Here is a 24152-nt window from a genome sequence, read left to right on the forward strand (position 1 = left end):
TTAAAAATTGGCAACACTTAGGCAGAGGAAGCTGTGGTGAAATGGCACATGGCTGGTGGGAGTGTTGATGGGCCGACCTTTTCTGAAAGCCACTTGGCAGTTTACAGCCTTAAAGTGATTTATGTTTCTATGACCTATGTTCAGAACCTCTTCTAGGGATTGATAATATAAAACATGGACAAAGGTTTATGTGTAAAGGTGTTCATTGCAGGGTAATTTAAAATAATGAAAGTGGAAGCAACTTTAAGGTCCACCCCTGGGCAACAGCTAACCCGAGGGACACATCCCCCCACATTTTATACTCTTTGGAAATGGAGCTTCCAGTAACACGGGAAATGCTGACACCAGGGGGCTAAGTGTCAAAAGCAGGACATGAAATCACACCCACTGTATTATGTCAATTGCTAAAATGCATAGAAAAAAGACAGGAAGGAAATCTGCCAGCGTGCTGACAGGGGCTATCCCTTCATGGCGGGATTGTGGAAAATACTATTTTTCTATGCTTTGCCAAATTGTCACCAGGGTTCTGCAATCCTTTGGCAATCAGTGGAAGCAACAGAGTAAAAGAGAAGCAAACACATCAAAGAAGAAAGGAGTGAAGAGAGGAGGTGACAGATGGCTGTTTGGGGGACACTGAGCTCTCTCCCCTGTGGCCAGTCCAGCAAACCTGTCGGTCTTACCTCCTAAATATGTCTCGGGCCACCCACTTCCCTAGTGACCCCTCTGCACTGCGATGGGCCTCTCCTGACCGTCCTTTACCTGCAGGCCCAGCGATCTCTTGCAACACGCATCAGATTACATCACTTTTTGGCTTTAAAACCCCCACTGCATCCACTGCTCTCAGCACCGAGGCTAAAGCTCCTGGAACAGCTTCAGGGGCCTCGAGTGGCCGCCCAGGCAGGTGCCTTGGGCCAAGGCTCGCGTCAGGATGCCCTCCTGCCTTTCTTTCCATCTTATTCACCATCATCTATCTATGCGGAGCCCAGCCCGGCATAGAAGCCGCTGCAAATCAGGGGCCTCGGCACGGATACGCAGATTGAATGAACTAGGGAGGTGGTTTCAGGTGGCAGCGACATTCAGGTGTTGAGCCTGATGTGTCCAGGTGGGCACCTGCTACTGTTCTGGGGGGAAACCAGGCTGGGTTGGATGGCTGTGGCCCAGGAGGACTGGCGGGGCCAGAGGAGGCTGAGCTGGGGGGTGTGGAGCAGAGGTTTTGGCGGGGGGTTTGCGGGGAGGCCTTGCACGGCCCCATCTGCACTCTAGTTAAAGTTCCCAGGAAGCCCCGCCTGTTCCCGGTTTGGTGATTCAAGCCTATCTTCCTTTGGAGAAAAGCACTTCAGATGTTGAGGGTTTTTTTCCCACTGCCCTTAAGGGCCGTGAGGAGGCAGGACAGCAGGGGGAGGGGTTTCCAGCTGGCAGCCGGCTGGGAAGTGGGCTGCCCGCCCGCCCTCACCTGCCTTTCCACTTTCTAGGTACCGTCAGAGGAGGCTCGGCCAGGCCTGCCGGGCACCTCCCCCAGGGCAGAGCCCCAGGGGAACACTGGGCCACTTCCAGTTGGAGGGCACACGTGGCCTGGGGGCTCCTCAGCCTGCCTTACAGACAAAGAACTGGAGACTCGGAGAGGCAGTGACTGGCCCAAGGCCACCAAACAGGCCACGGGCCATTCCCGGGAAGGGGGTGGTGGAAGCTGCCACTGAGAGTCTCACACCAAGAGACCAGGGCCCCCAGGCCGCCTGCCCTGAGTCGAGCACTAAGCCTGCGAGGCTCTCCCCATCCGAGCCACCCACGGGGCGGCCTGTTCCCGTCCCTGCTTTGCAGACAGGAAACCCAAGCACGCGGGGGTGACCTGGCTCCAGACTGCCTCCTGAAGAGAGGCCGGCATTTCCCTAAGAGCCAGGAAGCCCTCCGTGCCGCGCTGTGCAAGGGTCTCCCGCCGGACACCATCTCGGTTCTCACTGACCAGGTCTGGGGTGGCACGTGGTTCGAGATGGTGGACAAATGTTCCAGATGATTCTGACAGCCATTCACGTCCCAGAACTGCTGCTTGCCTCCTTCCCATAAACAGCCTGGGATGCTCGGCCCGGCAGCACAAAGCGCAGGCTGGCTGCGCTCCAGGGCCCCTGCGTGGGAAGGTTGCAGAGCCCTGCTGGGCCTGTTTCCTCACCTGTGGGAGGGCAGGGCTGTGCTGCAGGAGAGCGCCTGCCCGGCTCCTCGCCTGCTCCCCTGACCTGTCGCCCCCTTCCCCCACCAACCCCAGGCGCTCTGGACGGAGCCCTGGGGCGGGAGGGAGCCGAACCCCCAACAGCTGCTGTCCCTGGTTCTACTGGTCCTGAGGCCGGTCTTCCACCTTCTCCCTGGGCATCCTTCCAGCGAGTGCCTTTTTCTAGACCAAAGTCGTCATGACACGAGTGTCCATGTGCCTGCGAGGCTACAGGCCGGTCCTGGCCCAGCACCGGGCACCCAGCACCGGGCCCCCAGCACGCCCCGGTGCAGAGCGGGGTCCAACCTCAGCCACAGGCCTCATGGGCGGACTTCGGAGGAACCTACCGGGGCTGAACCCCTGCTGGCGGCCAGTGAGAGGCCGGACACGGAGCAGCGGCCCACACTTCCCACCGACATCACCTCAACCCTCGGCACGAGTCGGGTGCCCCATTCATGCCTTGTACTCAACTCGGGTTTTACCTCAAGGCCCAGACGGTCCGGCTGTTTCTGGGCCAGGCTTGAGCTGGAGAGTCAGAAGTTTCTGGAATAACCCGTGATCCCATCTCCAGGGATTTCCAGAGCTCATGCTGGTGCACGTCCGTGTGCTCGGGAAAGCTGCCCACCTCGGCACAGCATGACTTCACCTGACTGTCCTCAGCGGAGAGCCTTTCTCGCTTCCCCTGGCGCGGTAGTGACATCGCACAGGCTCCCCGCGCCCTGGTGCGCCTGTGTGCTGGCCTGCGAGACAGGAATGTAAGGAGCCCGCCCTCCGGGCGTGGAACCTGAGGCTCCATGGAGCCCAACAGCTGAGGGATGGAGACACGGACCAGGCTCATGGTACCTGCCTGGGGCTGGGGCCCTTTCTGAAGGGAGCACCTGAGGCGTTCTCCCAGCCCTGGGTAAGAGCCACATCCCTTTTAGGAAGTGGGGATCCCAGGCCAGGGTGGGGGCAGGGAGGGCCCAGCTGCTGCCCCTCGCCAAGCAGCTGCAGACGGCCGAGAACCTTCTCCTTCGCCTGGCCGTGGCCTTCCCGCCACAGAGCCATGGAGCAGCAGCCACACTCTTGGTAACTTTTTCTTTTATTGCCAAGTTCAGATTTACAAGGAAGTTCCAGTTTTCATTTCCACCCTCGTGTTCAGTACCCACGAAACATGAGTCATGCTGGCGAGAGCAGGTACTTCCCTGCAACAGTCCCGTAGCCCAGAAGCATGAGGTTTCCCAGCCCTGCTCCTCCTTGGGACAAGAATTATTTACATATTTTCAACTCAGAGGAACTTAAGGAACCCTTACAGTTTATGCCCAATGTCGTCATGACTACATTAAATATTTCTTATTTATTGCGTCTAGAAAAGAAGATGAGAATTGGTTCACCCTGTGCCTTTTTGAACAGTGCATCTTCAGACCTTAGAGAAATCTTGGTGTATGCCTGTTAAGAGGTGCGTTTCCTCGCTCACCCCCAGGTCGCAGTGCAGGTGCTTGGGTGGGAGCTGCCTACTGCAGAGAGCAGCAAGCAGGGCAGGCTTGATGGGGGAAGAGCAGCACAGAGGGCCTGCCGGTGGCAGGAGGACAATCCCTCCCACCCACCCCCGGTGGGGGGGGGGCACATACCTGTCTGACTTTGAGAGGCGTCCTCGTTGGCTCAAGTTCTCAAACTGGAAAGGACATGTGCTTCTCCCCAGCAACTTTCAAAGCTGACGTTAGGGGGTTCATGTGGCCAGCCCTGCCCCTGACTTGGCAAACCCAGTGGGCCCGATGTGGACTTGGGGAGGGTCTCTGCAGGGACATGGAGATGGCGGGCTGGATGGGCCTGCTGAGGCCGATCCCAGAGATCTGAGTCTGGTACTCGTGTGTCACAGGCCATGGCCCCTGCCCCGGGCTCGCCAAGGATTCCTGGCTATACCTCTCTGCCCCAGAGTCCCAGCACCTGCTGTCTGGATGGGCCCCTCTGGAGGTGCCCCAACTGTTAGATTTTCTGGGGGCTCCTGAAAACATAGCTGTGCCATTGCTGCCCAGACGGTGGAGACCTGGCTGCCAGCCGGCTGTGGGCTGCCCACAACCAAACCCTCGAGCCCACCCGGGGAGAGGCCTGCCCTTGGGCCAGATGTGGGGCGGAAGCTTGGTCTGATCGCACCTGCTATTCAAGAGCCCATGGAGGCTGGGCTGCGTTCAGCTCTCCTGCTTGGGTGATACTGATGCAGGTCCTCCTGGGCATGCTGTCCCCCGGCCGAGACTTTCCTCCCGTAGAGCTTGAAGCCACCTGGAGCCGCTGGATTTCAGACAGCAGGCTGGTGGTCCCAGGGCAGGGTCCACACGCCTTGGCTTGTTCTTCACGATAATGCCACCAGCTGGGAGGTCACTGGCCTTCTCTCATTTCTGCTGCTCCAGAATCGTTTCAAAACCGGCAGTCAGTGGCTCTGGGGCTAGCCTGCCGCTGCATCCTGGCAGAAGAACCAGTGGGGCCCCTGTCCCTGACAACATGGACTTTCTCCCTCTTTCCGTTCCCCCTGCCTGTCCTTTCCAAGGGGCTCTCCTGAAGGTCATGGCTTGTCCCTCCTTGCCGGGGTCCCTGGAATTTCTGCCTAAATGGCTGCCTTTCTGAGCTGGGTCTTTCCCCTGTTGGTGCTGGCTGGGCTCACCTGCCTGGAGGGCTTCTTAAGGCTGGAGAGATCTGTCCTGGAGGCGCCACTCCCCTTCCTCAGGGGACCAGTGTGTTTCCTTCAGGAGGCTGAAGTCTGGCCCGGGCAGGCCCTGCCTGACAGCAGATTGGGGGAGGTACTGGGGACTGTAAGCGTGTGGGGCATTTCCTGAGGCCACCTGATAACCCGGACCGGCTGACACTGACACCACGGGTGCTGGCACTCCTGTGGGACACGTGGAGGCAAGTTTTGGAAGGTCTGAGCATCAACCAGAGAGGTGAGGGTCGCTTGGCCTTGCCTGGCTGAGTAGAAAGAACCTCTTGGGAGCTTTATCGGATATAGCGGAGACCTGGCCTGCACACACCCAGCCCAAAGGGAGAAGAAACTGGGGGTTTCCATTTTAAAAAAGAGCTTGCATCTTTACAGCAGCAGCTGAGAGGAAGAGGGACAAACCCCGAGCTCCTAGGATGGCCCTGTGAGCTCGGACATCACGTCCTTGCAGCTGGGCGGGGGCTGGCTCTCGGGATGTCCCTGCATGCGGGCACCCACACCACTGAGCAGCAGGTGACGGACTCGGAGGACGGTTTCTGTGGCCTTTTCTTTGCATCACGGCCACGGGGGCTGGAATGTCTGCAGTCCTAAATCGTTCTTTCTTAGACAAATAGAGAGATGGCGACAACCGAAGGTGATGCCGGAAAACCGTCCTGTTTGGTTTCAGTCCGGAGAGACGAGGAATGGTCCTGAGTGGGGAGCTGACCGCACTATCCCCCTTTCATGGAAAGATCTTCTGGGTAACGCAAGGCCCCTACGCTGCCACGGCAGAGAAACTTTGGGTCCTCCCACCTCTGTGTGTACCTGAGAATACGAGTCTCTCCCTTATTTTTGCTTAGAAAATACTCTAACCTTTCCAGGAAGGGACTTTTTATCATTCCACAGGCTTGCAGAGTTAGTGAGTAACAAAGAAATGAGAATCCCTTAAGACAATGGAGAAAGCCAGACTGAGAACTCTAAACCCAAAACGCTGGAAAGTTCAAGGCAAAATGAAAATGAAATCTCAACAGTAATATTACACTTCTAACATGACATCAAACCTTAGGGTGGAGGATTTTTTTTGAACTTTTAAAATAGATGTTTTTCATCTGCTGCCAGAAGCAGGAATAAATATCCAAAGGAGATGTTTATCGAAGTTTGCTTTTCTACAAATTTCTACACAAAGTGACCACGTCCGCTTCTTCTGTGCTCACTGGGGACAGTGGCAGAGGACCTTCAAGACTGGGGAGGGGCTGGCTGATGAAGGGAGTGTTGTCGGTGGGTCCTGCTGCCCTCGGGCCATGGGCTCTGACACCAGCCCAACCTCCTCTGGTTGAACCGTCAGTCATCTGGGTTCGCTGGGGTGTCGCCACTGGTCCCAGCCTGGTCTCAAAGAGGTGTGAAGTAAAAGGGGAATTCAAACGGAGCAAAGGACTGCAAGGATGGTTCGAGGCAGTTACCGGGGCTGAGGAGAACTTCGGACACTCCCGAGGTGTCTGTCGTGTCAGCTGCTCCGGGTCCCTGCCAGCGGGGCTGCACGCACGAAGGGAGGTCAACTCAGTGCTCGGCGGGGCCCACTGGCTCTGGCTGCACAGCCCCCTCGTCCGGGGTCCCTGTGCCCACCGCGGCTGGTGTGGGTGGCAGGGGGATGCCGGTGAGGGTGCGGAGGCTATGGGGGTCGACGGGCGGGACGAGGGTCAGTGACTCCACGCTCAGTGTGTCGGCAGTGTCCTCGCAGAGCAGGGAGATGGTGGGCTGCTGGGCGGGGATGAGGCTGGGGCACAGGTTGACTGTCTCCACGTCCGCACTCCTTGCCAGGATCTTGCTGGGCCTGGCCTCTGCTTCTGTTTCACTGACGATCACCAACTGGTCGGGAAGGTTAGGCTGAGGCTGTTCCATAGTCATGGGGTCATCTGGGTGGGGGAGGGGCAGGAGAAAAAACAAAGGTATGCTCAGCTCTGAGACGCTCTGCTCATGCTGGCACCCTCTGTTCCCGTGCTGAACAAAGGCCCAGGGAGGTCTGGTTGGGAGATGATGTGCTGGGGGAATAGCTTGTCTCCACTTCCTCCTTCTGGGGACACAGAAGCTGGCAAATCCAGCCCTAGCTAGGCCTGGGGGAAATCTGTCAGGGCCCATGGTTACTCTGACTTGTGATGCAAGGGACACATTAGGGGCTTGTGCAGAATCAATGAGTGGGTTCCAGAAGCCCAGTTCCTGGTGCCAGGAAACAGCCCAGACAGGCTCTGTGTGTGAACCACCTGCCTGTTGATAAATATGCGTTTAGGGAGAGAACAGGCTTGGGTGTGCTTATCACCTCAGGCCATTCCCAGAGTCTATATTTGGTAACATTTCCTCAAGAGGTAACTCCCTGCAGTATTTAAAAAAAAAAAAAAAAAAAGGAATTCTATACAATTTTTCAGCTTTGCAAAGCTAAAACAAAACCTCGGACTGTGGTTTTGTCGCCTGCTCCTCCTCTAAGTGCTGAGTTAGCACCCAGAAAGGGGCTGTGATCGCTCAGGCCATTCTTATCCTGAGGGTCTCCCCCAGGGGCCACGGAGAGAAACCACGTCAGGAGGAAGGCGCGGCCCGATGCGGTTATTTTAGCAGCGGCAATTTCTTTTTTTGATGCTTTTCAAAATCCGTGATTAGATTACAGACAAGTGGCCTATTTGCTTTCCAAAGATGAGCTGGCTTGGACAGATACCAGCTGCCACTGGGGTTCCTCGTGGGAAACATCTTTCAGGACTTCATGTGCCAGTGATTTGAAAACATGGGTACGAAGGCCGTGGGCGTCTCGCTTGGAAAGCACATCTCCTCTGTTACAGATCTTGGGGCCAACAAGGCGCCGAGGACACTGTGAGGACAATGAATCTGAAAGCACTCTGGGCCCTGGGATGATGACAGACATTTTTTGGTTCAATGTGATTCCACTTAAGTCAGTTGTATTTTTTTTTTTCTTAAGCCAAAACAAAACAGAACCGCAAATTGAACACAGAGCAAAAGAATGGAAAAACCAAGAGCAAAATAAAACCGAAGGGCATACAGAATGGGATGAAGGAGAGGAAGAGGATCCCCAGCGTGGAGAGGAAGCTCAAGCAACAGATCAAGTCTCCCAGAGGACACGTCGTAGCTTCCCACAGGACTCCCGGGCACGGTGAGCTCGGAAAGGCCCCAGGCCACTTCTTCACAAGGCCTTTTTTCTTCTTTTCGTTCTTTCTTTCTTTCTTTTTTTTAAAAGAGAAATAAGGCCCAGAGAAAACCACTGCGTGGGGCTTTGGGTCTGTCCTCGCTCTGAGAGGGTGGCAGTGGGACATGGGTGAGCGCTAGTGGAAAAAATGATTTGAGGTGTGATCTCAGCCCACAAATGCTGAGTAAACACCCCACACACTTTCTGGTTTCTCTGAATTTCAATGAATTTGCTCCACTCAGGACGCCTTGTGGTGACGGGCTGGTTTCAAGGCCTGGGCTCAGGTTGTGACCCATCGCAATCTGAACGTGGGGCTCTGAGTACAGGCTCACCTTGCTTCAAACAAGCGTGTCCAGGAACTTACGTGCATAAGGACCCACGTGTCAGCTTAGCTGATGACGAGGCAGTTTAGAAATGACTGATTCTCCAAGGGCACTTTTGTGCCACCTGGAGACAGAGCTTCAGAGCATTTCTTTCACGTTTTCTCCAGACTTCTCTGTGAGAATTCCCTCTTTGCTTGGGTCTGCATTTGCACGCAGATACTCAAAAGGGCCGACAAACCTCTTTCCCTGATCCCTAACGGGGTTTCTGGTGATAAGAATGATCAAGTGTGTGGGAAAGTTGCTATCAAATATATTAGAAAACAAATCAGCGAACGATGCCACACACACAAAACTGGTTCCTTCTTTAGGAAGAGAACCAACAATTTTATTAAAAGGGTTGGTTTTTCCCCTGAAAAACAGACTCTTCCTATTTTTTTTTTTAAATAGGAAAAATAACCTCCTCTTACCCATCACCTACAACATTGTTCTTTCTACCTATCTATCTACCTTCCTACCTATTTAAAAAAATGTTTTTTATTTTTGGCTGTGTTGGGTCATCGTTACTGCACGCGGGCTTTCTCTAGTTGTGGTGAGCAGGGGCTACTCTTCGTTGCAGTGTGCAGGCTTCTCATTATGGTGTCTTCTCCTGTTGCAGAGCACAGGATCTAGAGCGCAGGCTCAGTAGTTGTGGCGCATGGGCTTAGCTGCTCCGCGGCATGTGGGATCTTCCCGGACCAGGGCTGGAACCCGTGTCCCCTGCATTGGCAGGCAGATTCTTAACCACTGCGCCACCAGGGAAGCCCCCTACCTACCTATTTTTAAACCAAGAACTGCTTCCTGAATGTTAGCTACAAATTTATGCATTCAAGAGGCGGAAAAAAACCAAGAACTCTGCCAAGTTTTCACGGGGGGAAAATTACCTCGCGAGGACACAGTTTATGGTCAGTTTATGGTCAACTCGCAGTGGTCACTGCTAACCCTCTGGCCTCGCTCACCTGCTGGTGTTTCCGAGCTCTGAGGGCACAGGTTGGGGCCTGACCCAGGAAACGAGTGGAGGCTGGAGCGGGAAAGCCCGACGTCCAGGTTCCCGTGAGGGATGCTGGGCCTCCCCATGGCGCTGCCTCAAGTTGACACCAAGGCAGCGGGTCCCCTGAGTCCCTGGCCAGCACCCTCGGAAGCTGATCTGTGGCTCTAGGGCAGGGGCTCAGCTGACCCCTGGCGAGTGAGTGACAGTTTCCAATAAAAATGAGGATTGGATGTACTCAGGCCAGGGGAGGTGAGACTGAGAGACATGGGGAAGAAAAGGACAGTGCAGCACAGCAAGTTGGAGGGCAAAGTTCAGAGGAAGCAGCTTTTAAATGCAAGAGAAGGCAAAGGCTCCTGCCTGGCAAGTGCAGCTGCCCAGCGGGAGGGCACAGGTGGGAAACCCTATGAGAAGCATCGCGGGAGGGTGGCAGTGACCACGGCCCACCCGCGGCCACTATTTGGAGTTCTAAACGCAAGAAGGGGAGATGATGGAGTCACATCCACCAGTGCGCTTACAAGTGAAATGACTTGGCCTCTGGCTGGAACGTGATGGAATCTACCACTTAGCTTCGAGCAAGGCTGGGGGATAAAGGGAAAAGGAAAAGAAAAAAGCAACTAGTTGACTTCTTTGTGGCTTTTTGCAAATTCTACTGCCCAACCCTTGGGGCCTAAACTGGGGGGGCCCTGCGGGGATGGGGCTGGAGAATCCCCCTAGCTCAGGGCCTGCACCGAGCCTGGTGCGGAGGACAGCGTTTCCAAGCTGCCCGGGGCTGCCTCGGAGGAGCTGACATAGGGGTGAAGGGCCGGGGGTTCGGTCCTCAGGCGGGATGAGGCCAGAAAGGGACTGGAGCTGAGGAAATGGCTCGGGTCAGTGGCCCGGGCTCCCCGTGCCCTCGCCTGGCATCCTGGGAGCCTGCTGGTGTGGAAATGCAGCGTGCAGGGGCGTCGCGGGCCGAGGAGGCTACCGGAGGAGACCTGCCTGCAGTGACCGTGCCAGAGGTGCCGTGACAGCTGCCGATCGAAGCACTAAACCCAGTGGCCGCCGTGACTGTCGGCCTCCGACAGGCTGAACACTCGCCGGCGTCCTTTCCTGCCACTCCTGACTAGAGGGAAACACAGCGACAGATCATAGAAAGCCTTTAACAACGGGACGGAGAAGGTGACACGGAGAGGGGACACAGAGCAGCGATGGACGCGAAGCATCGACGAGAGCGTGAGGCAGGGGGGCCTGACCCAGCAGGTGCTGGTGACGCTGCCCCCATGCAGGCAGGACACCCCCATTCCGCCCCCCACGATGAGGCGGTGTTGGGACAGCTAAGAACCAGATCATCCGCCTGTGGGACTCAAAGACGGGTAAAGACGGCAGAGGTCAGTCCTGTCAGGAAGGAAATTCTCGGGGTCATCGGCGACACTTGGTCTCGGTGAGCACCCTCGGGGGCGGAGGAACAGAACTGCCTGTTGGTGAAGATGAAAACCCTGCATCCCTGGGCCAGTCTGAGGAGGGAAGGGTGTGTGGTTGGGGGATTGGAGCCAAAGCAAGTTAGGGAAACAAGTAGATTTCTGACCCCAACTGATGAGGCCGAGGGCTCTCAGTGGCAGCCACCGAAGCCACCAGCACAGCTCTGGGAGAGCCTCCCGTGACCCCCTCCCTAGTCACCCCCTCCCCAGCCACGAGGTGACACTCTCCCGGCCACACTCTGGTGATCCGCACCTTTGAAACCAAGACTGAACCACAGCAGCAAGATCTGAGGGCAGATGCCAAGCGGCTGCAACAAAAATGTTAGGAGCATCTCCCTGGGGAGGAACGGCCACCTCTGAGACAAAACCGGGATTACATCAGAGCTTAAGATGAGTGCCACGGAGCACAACAAGGCGAAGGGACTGAACTGTAGGCTGAAAAATGGTTAAAATGGCACATTTGATGTTACGTGTATTTTACCGCATTAAAAAAAAAAAATTAACGTCATGGATAAAACTGCGGAGAAAAGAGAACACGTTTGGCTTGGGGTTTTGTCCTTAAAAGTCCCACCTGACCACGGTGCCCGGGGTCAGTAACACACAGGTCGGCCCTGGGCTGTCTGGTGCTCAGCTGGCCCAAATGGGATGGTGCTCTGGGGTGAAGGTCGTACTTTCAGACAATCATCTCAGGGAGCAGGTGAGGATGGGGGAGGGAGGGCCCGCGTCAGGCTCCCAGCACAGGGCCACCAGGAACCAAGCTCTTCCTTCTTTCTATAAACCCTTAGGGCAGAGTCAGAGTGGCCCCAGCTCAGAACTCCCTGGCTCTGAAAATGGACGCTGGAAAGAGCAGCCTGGCCTTCAGTCTGACTTCATTTTTTAACAAACGATTTTCTGTCATCCTCCTCAAAGTGGCTCACCCAGAACACCTGTGAAACGCAACAGATTGGAGATTGGAGGCAGAGTGGCTGTTTGAGGAACATGGTGTAGGTCACGGAGCTCTTAGCTGAGGAGACGGCTTTCTTACTAGAATCCCACGCTGTGTGTGCGTGTGCGTGTGTGTGTGTGCGTGTACAGGCATAACCCAGAAGATATTTCTAAAGTATTCCTACTGATCCTACATTTGGTTCTAAAATTGGATCTATTTTCTCTTTCCCGCCATATGTTTTCTGCAATTTCAGCTTCTCAAAACCATAAAACGTTTAGGGAAAAAAAAAAATGCCGATTCCAACCCTGTAATTTTCTCCCTGGGGAATAAGCCGAGGCCCACGAGGCTGGCTATACCGTTTGAGCAGGCAAAAGGGTCCTGGACTTTTCCACAGCGTGGGGCGCCCAGCTCTCCCCGGAAAGACTAGAGGATTTCAGGGCACTGTTTTTAAAGGACAGTGGGAACAGGTGGGCTCATGCATCAGGTGCTAAAACCAGATGGTAAACCCTGTTGGGCACAGCTTTAACAGGTAAATAATCGACAATGAAAATAAAATCCCCTTGCCCCCAGCTCTTTCTGGTTGGTTCCTTTGGTTCCCAGAGAATTCAGTTTTGACCTTTCTGTCTGGGGTGTCTCTTGGCCCCGATTTGAGGGCCTGTACTTGCTGAGGAGTCACTCACAAGGGCCTACCATGTGCCTTTGGTGTGTGAAGGAGACTCAGAAGCAGAGCAGAGGGTGTCTCTGGGCGACTGGCAAAGTGGTGACGCCTCTAGGCGGTGACCCTTCCCCCTTCTGGTGATGGTCCCTCTGCCTGTGCTGGGTCTGCAGCCGCCGCTTGGGCCTCAGCCCTGATGGGCATAGGGGCTGTTTCTCAAACACAGACTGCCCCCTGAGTCTGTATGTGGAAGAGTGGAATTGATAGGTAGATCCCAGAAAGATAGGGAAAAGGAATCAACTTGTCACCAGGCAGTTTCCGGGCTGGGCCCTGGTGGACTGTGTGACACCCAAAGGCCACCTTCTTCAGGGAGCCCTGGCCCAGTCACCCCCTCATCCTCGGGCTTTCACCTCCAGTGACACCTTCTCTGGGAGTCTCTGGCCCCGCCCGCAGCCTCCAGTTCACAGCTTATAACTGGACACTTATCTGTGTGGTCCTCTGATAGACTCGGCCTCCCCTGCCAGCCTGTGCCTTCCAGGCTTTGCTACCCTCTGTGCCCAGGACATGTGCATAGTAGCGGGTGGCGTGGGGTACCAAGGCCGAGGTAGGAAGAGGCAGAGAGAAGAGCCTCTTAGGTGGGGTGTCGGGGCTGGCAGGTGGAGGGCCACGCTCAGAGGGACCCTTCTGAGATCAGGCCTGGTGTCCACAAGGCCCGAGGCGCTCAGACTGGAGGCCCCATGGGAAGCTGAGGAAATCCGTATTAGGGATAAGCGTGGGCCTCTTTCAACTCCAGGCAGGGAACGCTAAGGTCCCCTGGGCTGGACAGAGGGCGGAGGCAGAAAACACAACCAAGCATCAGAGCAGTTTCACACCCTCATCTGGGGGTGAACCCATCTGGGCTGGCAGAGGCGGCCGTCTGGGGTCCATTTTGCTGCTGATTTGGGGACCACTGGGCTTCCCCCGCCCCCAGAGCTGCATAGCCCTGCTTTCGCCGGCTGGGGCTGCACAGCAACCTGGGCCTCTGTGAATGGGCTGAGGCTCTTCATCTGGCTCTAGAGCAGCTGTCGCCTGGGGAGGAGAGATGCACACCCTTCATAGGTGGCCCCCAACCACGATCGGAACCCGAGGCCCAGGTCTCAGGGACACCCCATGGAGGCACCTGGGACAGACTTAGGAACCGAAGCGATGCTCCGCTGGGCTGTCTCAGGAGGCGGAGTAGGGCTCTGGGTTGCTAAGGCTGGGTCCCTATCTGGGCCCCCCTGCCACCAGCTGCAGCAGCATGGCCAAGCCGTGTGACCTCTCCAAGCCCCTGTGTTTTCAACAGCACAGTGTGAGGTGGAGGGTGGCAGGACGCAACAAGGGGGTGTCTGTAACGTATTTGTGAGCACTGTGCCTGACACGTGGGTTTTGGGAGCATTGCCTACCGGGACGCCCCGTGGCGGGTGCACACCCAGAGGGCTGGGTGGGGGCGGGGGGTGGGGGTGGGGCCAGGCCACATCAACGGCTGAGAGTGCGAAGGTTGCCCCTGGCTTTTACAGGTATCCCTGCGCGATTCCAGGTTTCGACCCCATGGAGCAGAGACACGGAAAACTGGGCCTGTCTCATGCCCTGGTAGATGGTATCTCTCAGGTGCTTTCCTGACCAAACCCTGAGGTGCAAGGTGTGGCTTCAAGGGCAAAGAAGCCCCTGGAGTTTGCTAATTCCGGCTGCAAACAGCCTGGTGGCTGCTCTCCACTCTAACCTCCTGGACTCCGGGAAGCTCTGGAAACACAGGGTCAGGAATGCTTCTGATTCTGCACTGTGTCCTCCAAAACCACTTGGAGGACAAGTGGCTCCGTGGCTGGGCTGCAGATGTTTGCCATCCAGGCTGGCTGGGCTGTGGAGGAGAGGCCCTGACCCAACCTGTGGCCCGGCTGGCCCTCCAAGGATGCTGCCTCTGGCAGGTGGTGGCCAGGCCCTGTGGTGGAAAGTCTGGTGGCTTCCAAATCAGACGCCTGAACACTGGGCCACCACCCTGGGCTGCCTTCAACCCGGGAATGGGCAGAAGGGCACCTGTCCCAACAAAAACCGGCCTCTCTTCTTCCGTCCAGCATGGCTTGGTAGAACACCAGGCAGATGCTGGAACCGTCTGGGTAGACCTGCCTTACAGGGAACATGGAAACCCCACGTGATGTTCTCTGGATGCACCCGGTGGCTGAAGGCCGGCCTGCAAGTTTGGCATTGAGAGGAAGTGACTGGTGGTCCTCCTGAGATCTGCCGCCCCAGCCCGTGGGCACCGATGTTCTCTCCTTCCAGGGATCAACAGTTGGCTCTTCAGTGGAGAGTGAAGCACCAGCCGCCCAACAGGACGGCCCTGCATCAGGAGGTGAGTTATTTCAGCGTCTACGGAGATTTGGACAGGCAGGCTGGGCCCCAGGCTTTTACTGTCAGGCAGCATAAAAAATGGGGCCTTGCACGCTTGTCTCCGCAGGCCTGCCAGGGACACACCGATCGGGAGCAGACAGCTGGGGGCCTGACCATCACTTATCGACCTGACAACCAGGCTAACAGCCCCTGCATTTCTGAGTTGAGAAGACATGTCGTTGGCACCGAGCAGGGGATGGTGGGGGTAGGGATGGAGGGGCTGAGGGAGGCCAAGAACAAAGAAACTAGCGCAAGGTGCAAGGTGGGCAAGGGCAGAGCCCCAGGGCCCACACTCAGGTGGACAGCTGCACACCCAGGCACGATTTTGATAATGTGGGTCTTTGCTGGCTTCAGTTTTAGGCAAAGAAGTGTATGGCTCATTGGTTCGCTTAGCTGTTGGCTGCGCCTCCTTAAAAATGAAAAAAGGCATACACAGCCGCACCAGGAAGAGACCTTTCACCCAAAATGCAATTGTAAGTATGTGTGTGTGTTTGGGTCCACACAACAGAGACACAGAACTCCGTGCACATGCAGGCAGGACGCGCGTACAAACGTGAGCACATAAACACACAACCCTGCACTCTGGCCCGCAGAGCCAGCATGAGACCAGGCTTCAGGGGGAGGCAGAGGGCTGATCTTGGCTTCTGAGAAAGCTCTGTCTGAATTTCCCAGCTACGAGCCTGGGAACAGCAGCAGCAACTGCTTGGATACACAGCCAACCTTAAGTCGGGCTCAGAAATAGCTCAGACAGGGCAGTCATCTTCCCTGGGCTGGGGCAGGGAGGGGAGCAGGTGCCGAGTGGACGGGGGTCTACGGGAGGTGGCTTGAGGGTCACCTTGCTGCTGGGGCCCCATGAATGTCAGTCGGAGATGGAGGTAATGGATGCTTGTGGGAGGAGGGAGGGGCTGCAGGCCAGAGCTGCCCTGAGCCACAGGCATGGAGACCAGGCGGGGTTAACCCTTTGCTGAGAAAAGTGGAAGGTGAAAACTCCGCAGAGAGGTGCGGGAGCCCAAGGGGATCTCTGTCTCTGGTGCCAAGCGGATGGTGGCCAGGGGTCCCCCGATTTCCTGGCGCCGTGGTGGGTGCCGCCCTGGAGCACCGCTTTTGTCAAGACCCATCGATCTATCACTTAACAAGAGTTTGCACAGGTCTCTGAAATATGATGGGTGAGGGCTCTGGATGGGACCCTGCAGGAACAGCAAAGGACACTGAGGGTCCCCAAATGGGGGCGCAGACCAGAGTTATGGGGGGGATCTCTCAAATCAGAGATGTCCGGGGCCCTCCAGGCCCACGGGTCACCCGCCGGGGTGTGAAGTGTCATGCACTCTCAAGGCCCTGCTCCTCTAGCTGCATCTTGGGGCCGCGTTGCTCAGGAAATAAGCCGGCATCTGCACTCCAGGGATCTCAGGCCCTGCGGCAAGGGGCTCACGTGCAAGGGGCTCACGGCAGCTCAGAGCACAGGGTGACCACGCACACGTCTCGCTCCAGGCTCCCTGCTCAGGGGGTCTCTCCGTGCCACATCTACACTTGTGACAGTTACAGGAGGGCAGGATGTGACTCTAGCCCACCCTGACAGACTCTCAAAAGGGCGGCAAGATGCACCCCCCCTCGTCACAGACAACTGGACTGCACCAAACATTTAAAGAAGAAACTGGTGTGTTATGGAGGAGAAAAAAAAAATTAGCAGAGACACGATTCTTTCGCCAGAGTTCAAACAATCATGCCTGGGAGACCCCTCCTCATGACACCTAAGGCTCCGGAGGTGATAATGGGGAGAATTTAGGCTCAGCTGCCTGCCGCCTGGGAGGCCTTCCAGTGGGCCGGCCTGCAAAGGGAGTGATTCCTCCCCTGCGGGGAGCCGACAGCCGCCTGCCGCCAACAGCACGTCCCAGCGGATGCGGACCCCCGAGTGGCAGTGTCCCCAGACACAGCGGTGGGGAGCAGCTGGGGGTCGGGGCTCTCAGGTGGAGGGGTCGCGGGGTTCCCTCAAGTCCCCCCACTGCACCGTGTCCGTGGCCAATACCTGCGGGGCTCTGGGCGGCCGAGGGGCTGGACGACGAGCGGGCGCCCGCCGAGTCGCAGTGGCTGGCACTCCCACTGCCGCTGGGGCTCCCGCTGGCAGACGGCGACGGCGAGGACAGGGAGGACGAGCTGTGCTGGTTCATGCACTGGGCCACGGCGAAGCCTGCAAGACAAGGCGGGACGTGACCCAGCGGGAGGGACAGGCGGCCTGGCGGGAGGGGCGCTACCTCCCTGGGGACTGCATGTGTGGCCCCCTGTGGCAAGCTCCCACGGAGAAGGCTGGGCTGGGGGCCTCCGCGTGAGGGTGGCGCTAAACGACACAAAGCCGGCTCCTTCGGAGTCTGGGTCTGCTCCCCGTTATCAGCTGAGCTCGCCGGGCCTGGGACTGACCTGGACACGCTGCGAAGCTGTTTCAAGGGAAAGGGTGCAGCCGCCATAGAGCTGGGGTGCGGGGGACTTGGGGCGGGGCTGAGCCGTAAATCAGTGCTGATGCTGGCTCTGCACCGCGCAGGCTGCGCCCTTGAAGGGGACACACAGCCTCGGGGCTCAGAGGCGTCCTGGTGAAGTTCACAGAGGGACTCGGGACATCCTCAAGGCCGAACCTCGGTACCTTTGCTCACACACTCGAGTTCTGCCAGGGGCTCTTAACGCCACACTGGGCCGGAGGGGAGACCCTGAAAACGCTCCCTGCCAGAGAATCTGCTCTGCCCTGGCGGGTCTGGTGGCGAGTTTGGTGGGAAGAAGGAAAGTTCTGGTGAAAAGCTAGCAATCACAGAGATTCACTTGGCCCTCAGAGCAACTCCAGGTTTGGGATGGGGACCGCACATTTCTGGGGCCTGCGGCCTTCACAGCCTGGGAAGAGCCCCGGGGGAGTGAAGGAGCCTCACAATTTGGAGACCTGCAGACCTGGGCAAACCCTGCTTCACCAGCAGAAGCACTAGGACGCGTGCCCAGTGTCGTTTCTCAGGTGCTGGCGGGCCGTGTGTCACCGGCCTCTCCCCACCCCGCTGCAGCAGGGGTACATGGGGAGAACAAGGCGGGTACAAGCAGGCCCATCCAGCCTGCTCCGCGCTTGGCACGCGGTGGGAGCAGGCTGTTCTCTATGACGGGAGGGGGCCCTTCTGACTGAGCCGTGCCGGAGCCCCTCCTCCGGTAGGCATGTGCCTTCCCAGACCCTGACTCCTGCCTTGGTACATACAGCCTGCTTTTCTAAAGGGCCGCGGCTTCTGATTTCATCCACGAAACACGGGAAAGCTCCCAAGGAACAAACGCCTTGTCAACGCTCCCAGGAGCCTGTGCAGACTGTGCTGGCTCCCCAGGAGCTCTGTGCTCTGTGCCCCAGCCTGTTTCTGCACCAAGTCAGGGCAGGGATGGGGGCCAGTCCTCCTCCCATCTGAGAGTGGGGACCCCAACCCTCCTGGCCAGTCACATCAAGCCTCGCCACCCCGAGCACACTCACCCCGGCCCCAAACCTCAGGCTCTCCGCCTGCGCCGCCTGCACCTCTCTCGGCCCAGAGCCCACTGACACTTCTTCCAGCAGGTTCTCCAGGCCTGACCACGCCTTTCTCAGAACTCAGGAAGGCAGTGGGGTGTCGAGCAGGGGTTGGAGAACTATGGCCCTCTGTTTGTTAAATAAAGTTTTACTGGAACACAGCCATGCCCTTTGCTTACGTTCTGCCTGTGGATACTTTCAAGCTACAAAGGCAGCACTGGGCCGTTGCAAGAGAGGCCGCACGGCCCACAAAGCCTGAAATATTTCACTCCCCGGCCCTCAAGGGAAACAGTGTGCACAGCCTGGAAGAGGATGGGGGCACTGGCTCTGGCACCAGGAAAGCCTGGGCTCCATACTGATCCGCTCGCTTACCAGCCGCGGGGGCCTGGGCAAGTCTCCCCACTTCCCTGAGCCTCCTTCCCTCCACCCGCTGGTGGGCAGGCCTGGTGGGGAGGCATGCAAGGGGACCCGATGCTCTGTCCCCACCTCAGGACTTAGGGGAACCCACACCCAGCCACCGTGGAGAAGCTCTTTTGTACTAATGTTTGTGTAAGATTATTTTTGTCTAAGGATCAAAAGCTGGGTCTATTTATACCCCCAGCCAGGCCATCCCGGGTTTCAGGCGATGTGACTGCACGCAGATGCGAGGCCTGGAGGGAGCACGGTGGGTAAATTCCCCGCACCGACCAACGGCGGAGAACAGCAGGATTACCGTGCTGGAGTTCTGAGGAAGAGGCATCATGTGATATACTGCGTGTGTGGTGGCAGAGCCTCAGATTAAGCATGGCAAACATCAAGGCGAATCCAAAACACCAGCCAGGAAGATTCCCAGGGGGAAGGCAGCCACAGCCCCACAGAACCAGCTTAATAGCTGCTTACTTCTTAATCACTTCAAGTGGTAAACCCCCAAGTTTACAAGCTGTTTACTTGCCTTGAAAATGAATCACTCCTTAACAAATCAAAATGTCAGGATAGCTTTCCCTGAGCTGCTTATTTATCAGAACCGTGAACAGAGGGGCCGGAGACTGTGGTAAGAGAGTTGAGACTAAGACGACCCTGTTACACTCCCGACAAACACCCCAGCCAGAAAGAATGACGTGGCAGTCACCAAGGTGGTCACCCACACCTTCTCCTAAGACACACATCTTGGGACTTCCCTGGTGGCGCAGTGGTTAAGAATCTGCCTGCCAATGCAGGGCACATGGGTTCGACCCCTGGTCCAGGAAGACCCCACATGCCACAGAGCAACTAAGCCCATGCGCCACAACTACTGAGCCCGTGTGCCTAGAGCTTGTGCTCCGAAACAAAGAGAAGCCACTGCAGTGAGAAGCCTACGCACCACAACGAAGAGTAGCCCCCGCTCGCTGCAACTAGTGAAAAGCCCACACGCAGCAACGAAGATCCAATGCAGCCCCCCCCCCCAAAAAAAAGACACACATCTTCTCTCTTGTGCACTTTAACGCCCTGGTTTATTACTGTAAGACATGTGGGGTGGAGTGTGTGGGGTAGCAGACGAGATGCTGAGACTGAGGTCAGGATACTCAAGTTCCTTCATTTGGAGAACGGATTAGGGGTCAAGCCATAGGTTGACAAAAAATATGGTGCACCTTCTGTAGGTGCTAACAGTTAGAGAGAAAACAAAAAAACACCAACCGCTGATACCACCCATTTGCGGGTCTAGCTGAGCAGAGGCAACTGAATGCATCTTTCCCTTGTCTGCTGCTACTAAAAATCCACCTCCCCTCTTTCCATGGCATGGGGACTCAGAAAGGCTCAGTGAAGTTTTTTGTTTGTTTGTTTGGTTGGTTTTTTTGCGGTACGTGGGCCTCTCACTGTTGTGGCCTCTCCCGTTGCGGAGCACAGGCTCCGGACGCGCAGGCTCAGCGGCCATGGCTCACGGGCCCAGCTGCTCTGCGGCATGTGGGATTTTCCCGGACCAGAGCACGAACCTGTGTCCCCTGCATCGGCAGGCGGACTCTCAACCACTGCGCCACCAGGGAAGCCCTTTGTTTGTTTGTTTTTTAGCTTGGTGCCCAGACTCCCCTTGCAATTTCATGGGGCTCCTCCCCAAATCGAGGCGGCAACACTTTGAGAGCCAGTTTGACATGTCAGGGGTCAGGAGGGCTCTGCAGAGAACTCAAGACGAGCACCTGGCCCCCTGCTCTTCTCCCGGGGAGGCAGTTCTCGATGAACTAGCTTTGGCGGGGGTGCCGAGGGGTTTTCTGGGCGCGAGTCAAACACCCATGGGCTGCCAAGTACTTGCAAATGCCCAGATGCTCCAGAGATCATGGGACAAGGGCACAGGCAAACAGGTCTCCCTGAGAGCTCCTCTAGCAGATAAAATTCTTGGCCGTCCCCGAGTATGTCTCAAGAACAGCCTGTGAGATGCATATCAAAGGCCGTATGGGTTTTTACACCAGCCAGCTGATTCCACATCTAGAACCTGACTGATGCTGCGGAAGGCGCCGTGGGTGGGTCCACGGATGTTCAAAGCACTGGTGTGTGTGACACCAGGGAGATCCCTCTAGGGAGCTGGAGGCACTCGGAACATCCACCAATCAGGGAAAAGCCAAATCGAGTCCCCTACGCCGGGTTGACCAAATCCTCGGCCGCTGTGAGACATGCTGGTGTAAAAGCAGATGAAGTGCTGAGGGAAACGCTCAAGACATAGTAAATAAAAAAAGGTTAGAAAGAGCATGTCCCACCTGCTCCCACTGTTGTAAACAAAATAAAAGGTTAAAAAATCTAGGCTCTGCCTCCCTCCTTGTCTGGGCAGCAGAGCGAACAGACGGCAGGGGCTGAAGCAGAAGTCGCGGGAGAACCAGGTGGTTTGCTGTGGTGAGTTTAATTTTTTCGTGCTTGTCTGAAGTTTCCAAGACTCCTACCACAAATAGTATCTTGAACCAGAAAAAGAATGGAGGATGAAGGAAGGCACACGAGCCGCTGGGAACTGGGCAGGCTGAAGCTGCTGGGTCCCTAACACAGTCCTGGGATCTGTTCTGGCCTCCAAAGCTCTCTCCCCTGGACCCACTAAGAACCTCCCCACAGCTGGGGCCAGATGCCAAGCTCCATAGCAGGCGGGCCAATGGTGAAATGCATCCCTTGCTTTCCAGGAGCCCTGGGCTTCACAGGGTCAGGCTGGGGTCTTCCTGCTGCCCTCTGGCCCCATTCTGACAGTTATTCTGGGAAGGTGAACTCGTGAGTAACTCTCTGGCCTTTGTCAAGTACAAAAATACCACAAAAAGGTCAGCCTTCTATTTTAGGTCCACTGCTAGAGGGAGCACTGGGCTGGGAGTCAGAACCCCAAGTTCGAATTGAAGCTCTGCCCAAACGGCCTTGTGACCTTGGACAAGCCCCCTCTTCTCCACGAGTCTTCACGTCTTTATGCGAAACAGTACAGTGAGTGAGGGTCTCCTGGCTTAAATGGCCAGTAGTTTTCTTTTCACCTATAAATCTGAATTTGACTTGAACCCCGCAGCCTTTTTGGGATGTAGGCAAAGGAGAAGATGCTGAAAAGTGCACCCCAAATATATGTCGGGCACACCGCTGTCTTTGGGTGGAACGCCCACGAAGCTTTCCCCAGGAGAAGCAGGATGCCATGGCAGGCAGGGCCCAGGGCCGGCCAACCGCAGCCCAGAGGCTCGCAGATGTGTCTGGCTTTGCTCACATCGTGTTTGTGCTTGTCTGCTTGTTTTAGGCACCGCCATTCACACACTGGGAGACTGTACATACAAGTCTGGATTTCTGGCTTCTTTAAGAAAGATCTGGCATCACTGGGCCCCATTCACATGTGGCAGCAACTGGAGGGAGGGGGTGAGCTGGCTCCTCCCCCTCCCCAACCTGATGCACTGGTGCTCGTCGGCGTTTCAGTTATTAATCTCTTGCTCTGTATCCTTGGATTCTTGGTCAGATCCACAGGACTCAGGGACGTTCCAACCCCCAGCAACGTTTTTTTTTTTTTTTTTTTGCGGTACGCGGGCCTCTCACTGCTGTGGCCTCTCCCGCTGCAGAGCACAGGCTCCCGACGCGCAGGCTCAGCGGCCATGGCTCACGGGCCCATCCCCGCGGCATGTGGGATCCTCCCGGACCAGGGCACGAACCCGTGCCCCCTGCATCGGCAGGCGGACTCTCAACCACTGCACCACCAGGGAAGCCCCCCAGCAACGTTTTGTCAGCTCCCTCCTCAAACCCTACCTTCGCCCCACCCCAATCAGTGGGGGTGAGGGGAGGGCCGGTGGAGATGGGGCCGCCTGCCTCTAGCAGCTCAGACAGGTCTCATCTCAGACTGTGTGACAAGAACCACTTGCTCTTGGCCTCAGCTGGGCTGTTCCCTTGGTCTGGAATTCCCTCTCGCCTCTTTCCTGTCTTCACAGATCGCTTCCCTATCTTTTAAGGCTCACACAGCTCAGGGCCAGCTTGGGCAAGAGTTTCTGCAGCCAGTGGGGTTAACGGTTCTTTCCCCTGTGCTCCCGTAGCCTGCCCTGTCCAGCCTTGGGGCCCCGTCAGCCCACCTAACGCATAAGAAACTTGACTGCAAAGATGCTTTGCTATTTTGTGCAACAACTGTCATTATTTTAACAGCTAGCACCTGGAATCCTCTGGGGTTCAGAGGGTTTTAGACAGTGTTTCTGATATTGTGAGCTGTCTCCCAGTACCCATTCTCCCTTCCATCTGCAATTACAGAATCTGACAGCTAGGCACAACCCTGTGGCGAAACTGTGGCCAATGAGATAGAAGTGACGTGTTTGATTTCTAGGAAGGCTTCTTAAAAGGAAGGAGGTATGCTTTCCTCCATTCTGCTTCCTGAAACATTAATGTGATGCCTGGAATTCCAGCAGCTGTCATGGCCCACGAGGATGAATCACATATTAGGGACAGCAGAGCACTGAGCAGGAAGGATCCTGGGTCCCTGATGCCTCTGTGGAGCCCCTACCTTCATACAGGCTTCCTCTCCCTGAGAGGGAAATAAAACTCTTTGGGGTTTTTTTCTATTATGTAGTTGAACCTAATCTTAACTGACAATTGGGAAAAAGCTTTGTTAAGGCAGGGACGTGAGCTGAGCTCTGTAGGGACAGGGACTAGCCGGCCCCCAGAGCTTCCAGTGTAGGGAAAGCTGCCCTGCACTTCCTGGGGGCAATCTGGGAGAGGTGGAGTGAGGAGAAAGAGGAGAAGGGGTAATTGAGAGGGGAGGTGACCCCCACGACCCCCCAAATCTTTAGGAAATGCTCCTTCAACTCTTTCCTTGTGTGGTGCAAGTGGACTTTTTTTGGTGGACACAGTGAAGGAACCGTGTTTCCATCTGGGTTCACACGAGGCCACACAGAGACTACACGTGAAGGCCAAGACCTGGAAACAGCCGGAACCACGAAGAGAGTAAAGGGTGGGAAGGCTTGCACGTGTGCAGGCAAGAGAACTGGGGGTCTGAGCCAAAGGTTTCCTAAACCTCCGAGGAGCAGGGAGGCCTCAGCTGACCTCTTCGGTCTGCCCAGAGCTTGTGCTGCTTTGCACACTATAACTATATATAACAGATATTGGTTATGTGACTGAAGTGCAACTATTTCAGGTTAAAAACGGGAAAGTGTGAAAAAGACCTGAGCAAGTAGGGGATTCCACAGGGACCTTTTAGAGAGCTGAAGGGGAAGGAACACCACTGGCTTAGACTTCATCTCGGGGACTGTGACCACTGAACGGCACCAACCTCACTCCACAGCCTTGCCCCTACAGACGCTCCTACAGACCTCCCGCTTCCAGGAAGGATTTGAGGTGACTGATATTTTAAAACCCAAACCCAAA

General features: G+C 56.3%; 1 protein-coding gene across 4 annotated transcripts in view; it reads right to left on the reverse strand.

The window, feature by feature from the left end:
* Window positions 1-3273: 3273 nt before the first annotated feature.
* CLEC16A (C-type lectin domain containing 16A) overlaps window positions 3274-24152 on the reverse strand; it is a 209791-nt gene continuing 188912 nt past the window's right edge. For 2 of the 4 annotated variants that reach the window (XM_082600684.1, XM_082600683.1), the window contains exons 22-23: window positions 16869-17030; window positions 3274-6781 (exon numbers count right to left, since the gene is read on the reverse strand). In XM_082600684.1, coding sequence (XP_082456810.1) covers window positions 6426-6781; window positions 16869-17030 — 518 coding nt within the window. In that variant the 3' untranslated portion in view covers window positions 3274-6425. Of the gene's footprint in view, window positions 6782-9920; window positions 9984-10383; window positions 10508-16868; window positions 17031-24152 lie in introns of all 4 variants that reach the window. The other 2 variants (XR_014291540.1, XM_082600685.1) reach the window with 2 other exon arrangements.

Source organism: Mesoplodon mirus (assembly GCF_964341445.2).
Source record: "Mesoplodon mirus genome assembly, chromosome: 15".
Classification (NCBI taxonomy): domain Eukaryota; kingdom Metazoa; phylum Chordata; class Mammalia; order Artiodactyla; family Ziphiidae; genus Mesoplodon; species Mesoplodon mirus.